This window comes from Astatotilapia calliptera, chromosome 11, assembly GCF_900246225.1.
Source record: "Astatotilapia calliptera chromosome 11, fAstCal1.2, whole genome shotgun sequence".
Taxonomy (NCBI): domain Eukaryota; kingdom Metazoa; phylum Chordata; class Actinopteri; order Cichliformes; family Cichlidae; genus Astatotilapia; species Astatotilapia calliptera.
This window is the reverse complement of record NC_039312.1, coordinates 26747268-26762734: the sequence shown is the minus strand read 5'-3', so window position 1 is coordinate 26762734 and position 15467 is coordinate 26747268. Positions and strand designations below refer to the sequence as shown.

At 40.8% G+C, this 15467-nt stretch overlaps 1 protein-coding gene across 2 annotated transcripts in view; it reads left to right on the top strand.

Moving 5' to 3' along the window:
* Window positions 1-337: 337 nt before the first annotated feature.
* Window positions 338-15467, top strand: part of slc9a1a (solute carrier family 9 member A1a) — a 37613-nt gene continuing 22483 nt past the window's right edge. The window contains exons 1-3 of one of the 2 annotated variants that reach the window (XM_026184572.1): window positions 338-1524; window positions 11848-12320; window positions 12713-12963. In XM_026184572.1, coding sequence (XP_026040357.1) covers window positions 1242-1524; window positions 11848-12320; window positions 12713-12963 — 1007 coding nt within the window. In that variant the 5' untranslated portion in view covers window positions 338-1241. The remainder of the gene's footprint in view (window positions 1525-11847; window positions 12321-12712; window positions 12964-15467) is intronic. The other variant, XM_026184573.1, reaches the window with a different exon arrangement.

Below are 15467 nucleotides of genomic sequence, written 5' to 3'. Positions count from 1 at the left end.
ACTGACCCTTCACTATGCAGCTATCACATTACTAATTATGTATTATAAATATCACTGCTCACCATGCTTCAATTGAGAATTAAAATTGCATCCCCAGACTTTATTTGGCTTAAGGCAAAGGCACAAAACACTATGGTTTTATTTGAAGCATCCCTAATGAACAATGCTTTCTGAACTCTTGTTTGTAGTTAACTCTGATCTTTGGCCTTCCAGCTGCACCCACATGCCAACAATATCAGGCTCCACACAGCCCATTCAAGAGTAGGCGTGCAGAGGAGAAACGCTGTGGAGATCCCACACCTTAAACCTCCTTTCCTATAGGTGTCACTATATGTGGACGCCCCACCCCCCTTCAGTCTACTCCTCATCCCACCCACTAAAGCTCCGCGAAAGGGTGTGCTTTTTGAAGGCTGTATGAGGCTATAATACAGCTGCAGACAAGTCAAGTCGCCACTTGGTTTGACACCCCGGGAAAAAAAGCCTCCGAGGCAGAGGGGGAGCATACGCGCAAGTACCCCCACCCGTCGGATCCTCCGTCTGAGCTCAGCACAGGGTCTAGTCTCTCCGGACATACCGTGGAGATGCGGAACACACGAAGGTTAATATAAAAAAAGTTGGTGTAGTCGGGGCACACGGTAAACACATAATGTGGCAGCTGCCGTGTAGCTTCTATTCAAGGTCAATATCTGAGCACGGCCGCCGCACGGACGACTGTCTTAGGTAGGAGGGGGAGAGAGGAAACGCTGAAGGGATGCCGCTGTGCCTCGTTTACCTCCAGCATCAACGATGACATCTTCCACCGAAGAAGACGTTGATAGTCAATGACAAGGAAACGGACAAACTTGTGAAACGCCGCTACGAAGAGCAACTGAGGGCACTGGACTGTTGTAAAAGGAAAAAAGACACTCTTTCAGCATCTTGGCGTTTCCTGCTTTCTTTCCGCAACGACTTGTGCTGGAAGCGGCTGTTTACCTGGCTACAACAAGCGAAGAAGTCTAGCTAGCTAACGTTAACTGACATAATGAGGGGTCTGGTTCGGTTTCGCTTTGCTTCAGTGTCAGTTTGACGAACTAACTGTCAGAATCTTCTACGGTTGACGAGCTTTAACTAACGCGACACTACGAAGCGATAACTGGCACAACTTCCTTAAACTTGCCCGGTTTTTCAAGCCGACTTGTTAAAAAAACCCAAACAAGCTCGGATTCATTTTCATTCAAGGTCGCCTTTATTTTTCAGCAGTAATGCCTTCCAGGACTGTGTCACACGGGGCTTCGGGCCGGCTTCGTGGACTGTTCTTGGTGATGGTTTTAGTGTTTCTGGAGGGCTCCGTGTTTACCGTCGCTGTTGCCAGCTCCGACCAGCATTCTCCTATCACGGCACACTCGGGCAGCCACAAAGCGACTGACCATGGCAGTCACAACAACACTGGAAAGGCTTTCCCTGTGCTAGACTTGAACTACGAAAACGTACGGGTCCCGTTTGAAATCTCATTATGGGTCCTCCTTGCCTCTTTGATGAAATTAGGTGAGTGTGATGTTATGCGAAAGCTCCACGTGACCTGTCAGTATGAGTGCAGCCTTTTCTGGAAATACCTGATTTAGTGTTACCTTATTTACCCAAATTCTATAAGTCTCTCTCCTACATCAGGTAACAGACAGTTTTTCAGGTGAATAATTACATTATGAAAAACACGCAGAATTACAGTTCATAGAAGGTACATTTGAATCAAAAGAGTTGAGTTAAAGTGCAGTTTTCCTGGTGATCAGATAGTAGATCGCACAGATAAATCACATGGAATGGAAGTTGTCAAGCAAACCAACCATAATCTTAAAGCATCATGTTTGACCCCTAGGCCACCCTACTTTTGTTGTGCATTAATGATGACTCTGGTATGCAGACTTAACTAGTTTGCTCAAAATAGCTCAGCTCAGTCTGTGAGAGGGCAAATCAATATTGCTGTTCAGGAAGATTACTCATCAGATCTGCCAGTGTCATGTGGTGAAGATGTTTAAGAGCTATATTCACTCCCTGCTACAATGATGACTAAGCAACCTGATACAGCAGTCTGGATATGTAGTCTTCAGCACAGTGGGGCCCTACCTCTACCTTGCAGTATTGTCCTGAGCGATGTTTTAGAAGCAGCTTGCTTCCCCCCCTTACTGTTTGTGTTCTCCTTTATACTGTCTTTACCATCAATTTCTCCTGGCTTTCTGCTTTCTACAGAACACTGTATTGTCCTGAGCCATCTCTTTTTTTCTTTTTTTTTTCTTTTTAAATTATGAGAGCCAGCAGCTTGTCACTTGCCTGTGACATCAGGGGCCTGACTGAGCAGCAGCCTGTAGCCAGGGAGGATACTGCCTCACTGTCTGGGCAAGAAGCCCAGTATCTCAGGGGAGAGGACAGGAAGAGGGTCCACCTGGTTTGGGTAGCTTACTTGTTAGGATGCAGCTCAAGGACACACAGTAAAAATGATAGATGAGCATTGGCAGAAAGTGTGAGCAGAAGGAATGAGGAAAGTACAGAAAGTCGAAGAAAGGCAAATTAAAAAAATGAGACTAGATGAATGTGTAGGCTGACAGCAGCAGAGGACAGTGGTGACCTTAAGCCTCCGATTATCCCTTGACTACTTAAAATGGGCTCTGAACGATTCAAAGTGGCTGCTACCCTGCTCTGCCTCAGCCATGTCTCTGATTCATGTTCACTGAATTTATATCTTACAAGCTAAAAAGCGTATTCACAGACCATTTGTCTCTGAAGCAACCTTGACTGTGCATGGTGCCTTTTCTCTGCCTTTTTTCAACTGAGCACTTTACATAAATTGATTATAGCCACCCCCAAATCTTCTCAGATGAATCAGAACCAGGGGATGCAATTTAACTGACAAGCTGCCATTACCGTAAACACTGGTTAAGAGTCAAAGCCTTTATATTCACAAGGTATCTATTTTTGTCTCTGTAATCAGGCCATAAACACTGTACCACAAATATCATATCTTATCTTGTGACCCTAAAGCTAAGTCCACTTGAAGTGCTAGATAGATAGATAGATGGATAGATAGATAGATAGATAGATAGTTCTCATAAAAACATGTTGTCTTTGTGTTAAGAGCAAGGCTGTGTTTGCAAGCATCCATTTTTAAAAAATTATGTTTTCTTTAATCGGGATGAAAAATATGCTTTAGCTGAATTTCTTTCCACATTTAGCATGAGTGTAATTTGTTACTTAGTAGAAATTAGATTGCAACCTGAACCTTATTTATTTCTTGTAGGGAAGAAAAAAAAAAGGAATAGATCCTAACATGAAATGGCCATTGCTTTTTTTTAAGTTGTAAGCAGATTTGTGATCGTGTGATATAGGCTTGTAGTGATAGATAAAAGAGTAAAACAATACCTACACAGATTTCCTATCCTCTCTCATAAAAAAACCAAAACAAAAAAAACCAAGCCCCCGTGGCTGCAAAACATTGCAGTTCTACTAGCAGTCCCTCAAGGTTGGCATATAAAGCACATGTATCTCCACTAGGGCTGCCACAAACGATTATTTTGATAGTCGACTAGTCACCGATTATTTTTGCGATTAGTCGACTAATCAGATCCATTGGACGTAAAACGTACAGCTTATTGCACCAGCAGCATCTGCTCTTATATAACTAGCATTAGCTTACAGCTTTAAGTGTTTAAGGTATGTGCTAACTAAAAATAAAGAAAAGATGATAGTTTATTAAATTTTAATGAAATTTGCAGATTGTTTCGGTGAAGTTTAATAAACTCCTTGCTATCTAAAATATAACAGGACAACGGAGTAAATTCTCCAGCATCTCACACTTCTGATAATCAGCTGTCTGCTTGACGTTTATTCAGCTGTGTAAAAACTATAACTTTAATCTCAGCCAAACCGATTTACTCAGGAACAAATAAAATACTAAAAAAGCCAAACAATAACATTTTTAAGTTATCTAAGTGACTCATATATCATGTTTAACCTGAGTAGCGAAAGACGGCGGTGGGTTTGAAAACGATTTGCCGGGAGTCCGGTGTTCTCACAGCTCTAGTGACCTTGCCCCCGGCTAGCTATCGAGCTAGTGGGTAACAGACGTCTCCGAAAACGTCGGAGCGCTTTTGAAAATATGCGGTGTCTTGATAAACTGAGCAGATATTTGAGGTTTCCACAGCTACATTCTCGCCTAAAAATATGTTAAACGTGTATTTTGTGACCCAGAAAGAATAATAAGAGTAACATTAAAACTAACTAGCTGCCGCCATTGTTGGAAACTAAGCAGGGCCGCGCTATGAATTCTGGGACACAGCTTCTTCTTCGGGGTTTAACGGCAGCTGGCATCGTTGTACATGCAGTGCTGCCATCTTCTGTTTCAGTCCGTTATTACACTCTTAAATCCTGCTACTCATTCCTGTGTCTTTTGGGATCTTACAAAGCTTCAAACGACGCGTCGACTATTAAATCAGTCGTCGACGATTTTGATAGTCGACGTAATCGTGACTAGTCGACTAATCGTGGCAGCCCTAATCTCCACAGACTCTTATTTTAAAATATCCTTAAAATATCCAACCTTACAACAATAATAACTCTAAAAAGAACAGTTTTGGCCTTTATGGATAGTTCCCTCTCCTTTAACTTGTCTATCTGCATAGTGGAAAAGGGGGTTTGACCGCTTTGACTGACAGTTTTCTTGACATAGAAAACTAGCCGATTGGTGTTTGGGAGGCCTCACCTCATCTAAGTTTAGTCTGTGAACTGGGCCTTTATCAGACAAATAGCTGTTAGGGTTACAGGGCAGGAAGTTTTTTTTTTTCCCCTCAGCCAGAGTTAAATACTAGTATATTATTAGCCTGTGTCTTAGTAAATTAGCAGATACTTGTGTCTGTGCACTGTAACATCACAGTTTCTGGAGGCAGCTTGTTAGCCAACGTTAGCTTATAAGTTAACACTCCACCCTCTCTCCAAATATGGTAAGTTCCGGTTTCAAAACACTAGCATTGCAGTGGCCAAAACGCTAACAGTGAGACGTCAGAATTCAGAGTCTAAAACTAAAGAGGAATGTCATAAAGGTGTTTTGTTTTGGTTTTTTTGGCTATACAAATTATGGTTATCAATCACTGTGGCTTAAATGTGTGCCAGACTTTGCCATAATATGGAAACAGGTTATAACTTTAAGTGAATGAAGGCATGCATTTCTATCGCTCAGAAAATCCCACATTGAGTGGGCATATATATGTAAGTGTATGGTTTTGTTGATGTTAACTAAAAAAATATGGCCTTGTTAAACAATGAGAAGAAGAACATAATCAGTGCCAAAACTCAACCCAGAATTGCAGCTCCAGCAGTTAATAAAATTGCTGATGGTGTTACATGTCTTTTGTGGTACCTTTTCGCACTTTTAACTGTTTTCATGTCTGTGGTGACGTCTTTGTTTCCTTCCTGTTTTTAAACTTGAGGGATTGCAAGCTTGTGGTTTCATTTGTTCCCATTTGTGACTTGTAATCACTAGAAACTGTGTCTTGAGTCGAGATTCTGAGGCTGTTAGGCTAATTTGTTTGCTTAGTAAATGATCCCCCAGGTGACGCTCACAATATTTATTTATTTTTTTCTCTCATTGTAGGTTTTGTTTTTTTGTTTTTTCCAGCTACTATATATTGTTGAAGCAGCCTGCCAGAGTCAACCAAGGCCTGGCTTATGAGTAATTCAAGTTGTAAAGAGTGTGCGGCCTAAGACGTGATTCTGGATTTTTGCAGTAGAACTAAACAAGTTAGATATGGGCCTTAGGTTGTGTGGGAAATATTCCCAGTACAGAATTTGAAACCAAACCCTTGGCAAAGAATGACTCACTCTGTCACAAAGTCTACTCCACATACCTGTATGGTGTTATTTATTAAAACCAAGCCCAGATTTTTTAACAAAGAAAAGTACTGAACTGCCACACTTACAGAGAAATATCTTTGCTTAAAAATGCTTACAGTAAATACCAAGTGTGTTCATGCAAAAGGCTTTTAAAGCAATTGGACATATTGACCAACTGGTTTAATGGTTTATAATCAGATATAATCAGCTATATCTCAGTTTAATTTAGAAAATTGCCTCATGGGTAGATAAATGCAATAAAAAGCCATAGAAAGAAAGTTGCTTTACTAATATTTTTAAGTAAGTCATGGCAAATCAGGCAACAGCATCGGATTTTCATCCTTTTCTTTTTCACTGCTTTCAGTGTTTAAAACCTCAATCTATTCGCTTAAAAACATGTGTTCAACTGACACTAGTTATGCTCACTAAATTGTACTCCACTCAGTTGTTATAGTAGAAGACAAAACTCAGAATCATATCCTTGCAAGAAAACCCCTGCGGTTGTTTTGTATAGATATGACGTCAGGGATCATACTAAATTATACCACCACAAGGCTGTAATAAATAATTCAAAAACAATGCTGTGTTCCACAAGCAACTTGACCCCAATGGTCTGCACTGAACAATAACTCACAACAACTTTTATACAACACTTAACTGGGACTGCATCTCACTAAAATACATGCAAATCTTGGCCTCATTGTGAACGCCAATGTTATGGTGTTGGAAAGCTGCCTGCCATATCACAATTACTACAAAGGAGACCAGATGAACGTCACCATTTTAAACAAAGAAACTCTTTAAATATGTTTGCTATCTTTTGTGTCTGCTTAATGCAGCTGATTTGGTTGCCAGTGGTTTGTAGTAAGTTACCTGGCAACAGGGCACACTTCCTGGTTTTGGGAATGACAGTGTAGTTCATACTAGGCAGTACTGACACTGGGTACACATCCAGAATTGAAAGAGCTGTTACTCTTTGCTAGTTTTCAATAACCTTGTTGCATAAAGGCTCCCAGGAGGCAATGGGGCAAGGACACAGCAGCTGCCCTTATTGAAAAGCAGCCATGAGAAACTGCCTAATCTTCTACTTTAAGAACATGGCATGAAAAAAGTCTTTATTATCTTACACACTACATGGCCCTTCAGACATTTATTTCCTACATACCCATGTCTTAATCATGATAGAGTTGTGTACCAGCTTGTGCCAGTGTTCTTTGAAGTTCGCTTCCCTCCTTTTCTCTATCTTATCTTCTGTGTTATTACCCTTCATTAGATGATTGCTGAAGGCCATAGTTGGAGTTGTGCTTAAGAGATTTAACAATGTGCTGTCAACACTTAGCTTAGGATGGGTTGTTCAGTCTACTTTAACTTAACCTTTAGCCCCCAATATTGCATGTGTTAAGAATTTTATATTTAGAAGGGTCTGTAATGATAATGGCATACATGTCCAGCATCTACAATCACTCATGAATGATAATGGCACATTTAGTTTCTTTCTTGGGTCCAGTATTAAGTTTGCCTCTGCTCAATGCACCAGCAGAAATACATTTATACCATACAGTTGTGACCTGTTTCCCCTTTCCTCAAGTACCATACTGCCCAACATTTTATCAAAGGGCTTTGTGTTTCTTTGCAACACTCAGTCATTAGAGCAGTTTAGAAATGTTTTGCAGGGGTATTTCATGTCCTTGAGATTGAACTTTATTTTATTCTAGATTCAATCAGCGTCAATCAGAAGACCACTTTGCAGAAGGGATCTTCTGTTTGTCTTCTATTAATACCACTGCTGGCTTCCCACCCTCTTACATCTTTTGAAAAAAAGAAAATGCTTTGGGAAAAACCGTACATGTGATGTAGATTCCCTTTACTCAGACTCACAGTTGGGTATAATGAGATGCTCTTTTCTTTGAATAAGGCTACGTTCACACTGCAGGTCTTAATGCTCAATTTCGATTTTTTTTTTTTTTTTTTTTTGATCAAATCCGATTTTTTTTTTTTTTTTTTTATCTGCTCGTTCACACTACAAATAAAATGTGACAGCAAACGTGCTCTAGTGTGAGCCCTCAAAGCGGCCCGCATGCGCAAAAGAAGACGTCACACACAACACACTCTGTTTAGACCCAGAGCAAACAATATTGTTTGACTGTTTCAGACTTTACGTTTCCCAATTTTTCTCTAAGTTATAAAGTTATTTTGTTATTTACATATGGCCTAATAATTATCCTTATTGCAGTTTTAGAGAGGAGCGGTGCTTCAAAGGATAGTTGCAGATTTCTGTCAGAATCTGCAGATTATACAGTACAAATAAAATGTTCATGTTTCTCCAACCTTGTCTTCCCAGCGGTTTCACTAACATCTACACTGGATGGCCAGGAAACCGTCTTCTCGGGCACTTCTCCGGCGCTGATAATTGGCGTCTGTCCTGTGTCAGTGACGTAAAAGACAGATTTGATGCGACATGACCATTCAAACATCAGTCGCTTTCTAAAACATCAGATATGTATTGGATTCAGTACCACATGCAAAAGTGACCCAGATCGGATTTGAAAATATCGGATTTGTGCCGTTCACACTGTTATACCATGATCGGATATGGGTCGCATAGGGTCCAAAAAGTCAGATTCGATGCGCTTTCGCCTGCAGTGTGAATGTAGCCTTAGAGCTCTCTCCTGGTGTGACGAGAAGTTTAGACTTGTAAAATCTTTGTATGACACTTTGTGCTTTCTGTGTGAGCATTGCTAAAAAAAAATCATATTCATTTAAGTTACAGGACTGTGTTAAAGTCATGTGGCGCCTCTCATTTTTTATGTTTTGATAGGAAAGTGGGAAATGGGTGAAGTGATCTATTGAAATGTGCAAGCAAAAATGGAAATGGGTATAAGATGAAAATAGTAAACTATTCCTGAAGATGTACTTTAATCTTCAGGAATAGTTGTCCGGGCTTGAAGAACATTCAAAGCTCTCTGGATTTTGGCTTCCTTTTGCACTGTTCTTTGCCAAGATAACCCAACAGTCCTTTAATAATGTTGAAATTCCGGCTCTGGGGAGGCCAATCCATGACTGTCAGTATTCCAATGTATGTGTGTAATGTTTTGGGGGTTTTGGGGGGGGGGTGTCAATACAGTTTGGGATCATTGACAGGCTGAGAAATGAAACTGTTGCAATTATTTATGCATTATCAAGGAAGCAAAAGGATAAATGGATATGACCTACCACAGTTGTTGGCAGGCATTTTTGTGTAAAATGTTATCATGGGTATTAATTCTGAGGAAGGCCTTTCACTTTAAATTCTGTTCAGCTGAGTACCAATTAGTTTAGCTTGGGGTGTGCAGGCTGATTTGTGTAATGTGATGTCCCCCACACTAACAGATATCCCTGTAGTGTTGATGCCTGCAACACGTTTAGAAGAAGCTTTGTAATTATGTAACCGTGTCTATGGGAGTCGAGATGTTGTAATCAACAAGGTGCTAATTTGTGGTGCTAATTTAGCCTTATATTTGAAGCCTCTTGAGAGCACATCAACCCTCTCTTCTGAGAAGACACTGTGTTTTGGAAAATTCCAGAAATGGTAAATAGCCTGTATTTATATAGCGCTTTACTAGTCCCTAAGGACCCCAAAGCGCTTTACATATCCAGTCATCCACCCATTCACGCACACATTCACACACTGGTGATGGCAAGCTACATTGTAGCCGCAGCCACCCTGGGGCGCACTGACAGAGGCGAGGCTGCTGAACACTGGCGCCACTGGGCCCTCTGACCACCACCAGTAGGCAACGGGTGAAGTGTCTTGCCCAAGGACACAACGACCGAGACTGTCCAAGCTGGGGCTCGAACCGGCAACCTTCCAATTAGAAAGAGCAGCAGAATTTCCATCCTGCTCACATCCCATCCTTTTGGCTGAAATTTCATAAAGTTCTCGTTTACTGTGTTCAAGCAGTTCTCATAGAATATCTTTGTTGACCCAGTTGGATACTGAGCTTCCCAGGAGGTTTAGGTGACGCTCTTTTTCTTTTTATATTAAGGTTATTTGAAAGAGCAGCACTTGAGTTCTGGCATCTTATCGTGGGGAAATGAAGTCTTCTTAGACCAGTTAAGATAAAGCCTCTAATCCTGCAGCTGTGTGACGCACAGACATGCACTTGTTGAGCTTTCTTTTTCTGAAACACTGTTAATGTTGTGCTCAAGCTGCCCTAGCGTGAAACACACCAAGACCACCCCCACAAATGCCCAACTTGTGATGCTGGTGTTTTACATACCGTTAAGACATGTATGCTTATGTGCTTTCACTATAAATGATGCGTTTCGTTGTAGCAATAAACGTGCGTACTGGCATGAAGGTCTGATAATTACATGAGAAACAACCTGTATTATAACTGAGAAACATACTGTACTATGCACTAATTGGTTCATTCATTTAGCGTGCCAATAATCACATTGTGTAAAAGTAAGCCGATCAGAGGGACCATCTTCATGCCTCATCTCTCCTTGTTCAAAAGAGGGGTAACAAATCCAGCAGCTATTATTTCAGGTGGTACTGCTTTCAGGCACCAACCACTTTTGTCCTATGATGATTGAACTTTGTAACTATGTTGCTCACTGATAGTTTCACATGTGCTATTTTAGATGAATGTATTCAATATTAAAATACCAAATTTATTGATTTACAGTGTAAAATGATCTTTCCCAAAAATATTGTTTTGTCTGGATGTGTTGTAACCCTGCCCTGTTTAAGTTTCTGTTTATGCTGTGTTATTTATTACACTGCGAGCAAAATACTGACACATACCTGTGTACAGTAAAAACAGCCCCACTGTGGGATGCCTACTGCTGTCCCTTTGAAGTCTTTATTTACTGTTTTTCCAAAAGTTGCAGTTGTTCCGTTGCCTCAACATGGATAGGCAACTTGTGTATGTATTTTGATAATCAGAAAGATAGGCTTTCAAAGACACACTGTATATGTCGTTTGTTGGGAGTGTCAAAGTCTTACTGTGAGCATACCGTATTGACAGACTCTGTGCCTTGACATGAGCTATGTAGCCTCAAGCAATACCACCTGATTGGGAAAGGTTATTTCAGTTCTCTGGAATGTCCACCAAATTAGATTAGCTGATCAAATAAAAATTTAATGTAAATTAAATAATAAAAATAAAGGTAAAATATAGCACTTATGTATTGTTTCATGTCCTGAACGTAGGGCGATAGTAACTTTATTTAAACTGCACGCTTGACTTTGTTGGTCTCTCGTGTCTCTTACGATCTGTCTACGTTATATCTTTTGCATGTCATTTTCATTTTTTTTTCCTTCAAGAGTACATAAGGTGATGGTGTTAGGATCAGGGGTTACACAGGTCTTTAACATACCAGCAGCTGCAGTTTTTTTTTTTTTATTTTTTTTTTTATTAAGATGTTGGAATGAGTACGTGAGGACAGGCAAGCTTTGGCAAGTCTATACAGCCCACACAAAATTCTTCCTTTTGCATTTCCTGCCTATATCACCAGTGCAGAATGGTGCATTTCATGCTGATGTTAACAGTGATGAATAAATTCAGAAGCTTATTTTTTGTGCACTATTTTAAAAAAATAAATAAATAAATAAATAAAAATAAATCTAAAGCACAAGAAGGAATTAGCTGTGTGGGTGGTAGCATAACACATAAGTGATGTATGTTACAGATGATCGCTTGTGGTTAGTTCTGTGTAATCTCTGTAAAGCAGAAAAGAGCTCGAAATAATTCCAGTTAATTTCAGGGTGTGTCCACACTATTTGTTTATTACTTATCATTTAACCCACAAACCAACACAATTTATTTTTTTATTTTTTTTTTTTTTTCACTTAAGATCCATTTCCTTCGATTTTCACATTGAATTTGTATTACTTCTGTTTTGTAGTTGACAGTGAGTACAGGTGGTCAATACTATATATACAAACCTTCTGCTGCTCATATCAAGCACTTGTTCATGTTTGTCTCTTCTTTTGTTTCCATCCAGGGTTCCATCTGGTTCCTCACTTATCCAACATTGTGCCAGAGAGCTGCCTGTTGATCGTGGTGGGCTTGCTGGTAGGGGGAATCATCAGAGGTACTGGTGAAACAGTCCCACCAGTGTTGGACTCTAAATTGTTTTTTTACATCCTGCTGCCCCCCATTATCCTGGATGCTGGCTACTTCCTGCCCATCCGTCCCTTCATGGAGAACCTGGGCACAATCCTGATATTTGCTGTCGTGGGTACTCTTTGGAATGCCTTCTTTGTTGGGGGCTTGCTATATGGTGTGTGTCAGATTGGTACAGAAAGCAGTTCAATCCTTAGCAGAATAGGGCTTCTGCAGTGCCTGCTCTTTGGTTCCATCATATCAGCTGTGGATCCTGTTGCTGTGCTTGCTGTGTTTGAGGAGATCCACATCAATGAGCTCTTGCACATCCTGGTGTTTGGCGAATCACTACTCAATGATGCCGTAACTGTGGTGAGTGACCAAACTGCAGTCTAAGTAGTACAGTAGACTGATATATATGAGGCAGACATTTTTCAGGCTAAAACTGTTTGGCATTTGGCATTCTGCTGATTTGTTTACCTGGCATTACAGGGACTAGTATATACATTTTATTCATACAATGTGTAACCAGCCCAGAGGCCAAATTTATTTTCATGTTAAAAAATAAAAGGAGCTTCACAGTCAGCAAACAATGCATTCTGTCCTTAGCCCCTTGACTGGATTGACTAAGACATTAGTTCATGTCCTTATCACCCATCATAATCCTGTTTCTTAAACTATTCTCCTACCAATTCATATTCATTAGTTAGTACCTTTTTTTTGTTATTCAGTTTTTCTTCCCTCTTTCACTCTCCCTCTTGTAGGTATTGTACCACCTGTTTGAGGAGTTTTCAGGCATTGGCTCAGTGACGCTGTTGAAAGGCTTCCTGGGAGTCATCTCCTTCTTTGTAGTCGCCCTGGGTGGCGTTCTAGTTGGAGTTCTGTACGGGATCCTCGCTGCCTTCACCTCACGCTTCACCTCCCACACGCGCGTCATCGAGCCTCTTTTTGTCTTTTTGTACAGCTACATGGCCTACCTGTCTGCTGAGATATTCCACCTCTCCGGCATCATGGCGTAAGTTTGTTCAAGTCTGGTATATAACAACTCACGAAAACCCCAGCGTTATAACACATTGTCAGATTGTGTTCTACATGCAGGATATGGCAAAATTGAATCTCAGTATTACTCTATATAATGAATAAGATTATTCCGTTTTACTGTGCAATATCACAGAATTTTAAGTGATTCAAAGTTGTGTACATTTACAGTAATTGTACCACTGCTAAGTTGAAATTCATGGTACTTGAGTAATAATAATGGGTTGCATTTATATAGCGCTTTTTGAGACCCTCAAAGTGCTTTACAATTCCACTATTCATTCACTCTCACATTCACACACTGGTGGAGGCAAGCTACAGTTGTAGCCACAGACTGACAGAAGCGAGGCTGCCATATCGCGCCATCGGCCCCTCTGGCCATCACCAGTAGGGGGTAGGTGAAGTGTCTTGCCCAAGGACACAACGACCAAGACAGACAGAGCTGGGGATCGAACCAGCAACCTTCCAGTTACAAAATATATAAATGTAATCCATTATTATTATTAGTAGTAGTATTAGTATTATTATTATTATTATTATTATTATTCCAGTGAAACCTAGTACACATTGTGACCAGTGCAGCAAGACACTAAGCAAGCAATTTCCAGTTAAACTGAATGTAAAATTGTCCATGTCAAAGTCTCTAAATACCATAAACTTTGTCACCTTTGGCCTGTTGTTTTATCTAATGCTTCATAGCTCCACATGTTAAGAAACTGAAACTAGCAAAACACCAGGCTGAGAGATTTCAGTGGTCGGATGGTATTAGTAGGCTGTTGAAACATAGTTGCACTGGTGATTGGGTGGTGTAGAAACTGCTCCGCTACCAAAAACAGGGGTTGGCCTAATCAGAAAAGTAAGTAAATGGAATACAATTAAAATAAAATGATCACTGTTGATAAGAACCTCACCAGTCCCTTACTGGATGGGACATATGTTTAAATTCATCCACTTAATCAAGATGACTGGCTTGTCTGGCATTGTGACACGTTTAATTCACCTGTTAAGAATGAGAATGTTTGAAGTGTATGTAAACCAGTGGGAGATCACCAAATTATATTTAACTGTTTCATTCACATACAATGTGAATGATCCAGCCGACCTTCGTTAGTCGAAATTAATAGATTTTAACTCTGGTTCTTTAATCCCTCTTTTAATGTCTTCATAGTGTTTTTTTCAGTTTTGTTTGTTGTTTAAGAACAGTCTGAAACTTGAAGAGGAACCTGACCCATGTTGGATGTTGGCTAATCAGTGCTGTGGGTGGGACTATTGCAGCCGTAAAGCTGCCAGAATGATGTCTTGTTTTTTGGCGGGGGGTTTTCTCCACACTTATTGCTTGTACAACTGTACAACAAATGGAGAAATATGTTGAATTGTTCTCACTCCACTGCACTCTTAGAACCCCAGCGAGCAGTATAATGGCATGACTACACATCTGAGCTGAAATCCGAAATGACTGATCAGTTGGGGGAAAGCTGAATTTGATCACCCATGGAAACTAGTTACAAAGAAGAAGAAATTCTTCCTGATTCCAACATAGCGTTACATTGAGTGAGATACTCTTATGTTGTACTGGACCTCTCCTCAGTGTTTAGATGCCATAATCTTTATATATTCTTACCACTGGGTGAAAATTACACTTCTTATATACGTTCAGGAAAATTATGTTCTATATATAGCCAGTGGTTTGGGAAACTAATCTAATCTAATGCCACCTGAACCAAGCTAGGATTTAGTGGCATGTCTGTGAAGGTTCTCAGTCATCCAGGTCATTGTAGTCAAAGGAGCTTGCAAAGAAAAGCGTCTGGACTTCTTTAAGTTGCTTGAAGACGTTTCACCTCTCATCCGAGAAGCTTCTTCAGTTCTAAGGTCAAATGGTGGAGAGTCCCAGATATAAACCTAGTGGGAGTGACCCCCCACAGAGGGACAAAAGGACCCCCTGATGATCCTCTAATCGCCTGAGCCAAGGTGTGAAACTGGGTGTGGGTCCCAGTCAGCCAGAGTTTCGGGTGTGTTCATTGTGAAACCTGGCCCCACCTTATCATGCGAATTCCTGAGATCAGATGGCCCAGGATGTGAGTGGGCGTTAAGGCGTCTGGGAAGGGATCTCAAAACTGGATTATAGATGGCAGAGAGTTGGTGTCGTAAACCACCGCCTCGGTTCAAAGATGGTCGCTCACAGTGGACATAGATGGCTTCTTTCACTCCTCTTTCAAACCATCTGTCCTCTCTGTCCAAAATGTGAACATTGGCATCCTCGAAAGAGTGTCCTTTATCCTTAAGATGCAGATGGACTGCTGAGTCTTGTCCTGTGGAGGTGGCTCTTCTGTGTTGTGCCATGCGCTTGTGAAGTGGCTGTTTGGTCTCTCCAATGTAGAAGTCTGGGCATTCCTCGCTGCACTGTGCAGCATACACCAAGTCTGTGTTTTGGCGTTTTGTCTTTCGGGTGAACCAGTTTTTGTCTGAGCGTGTTGCTGGGTC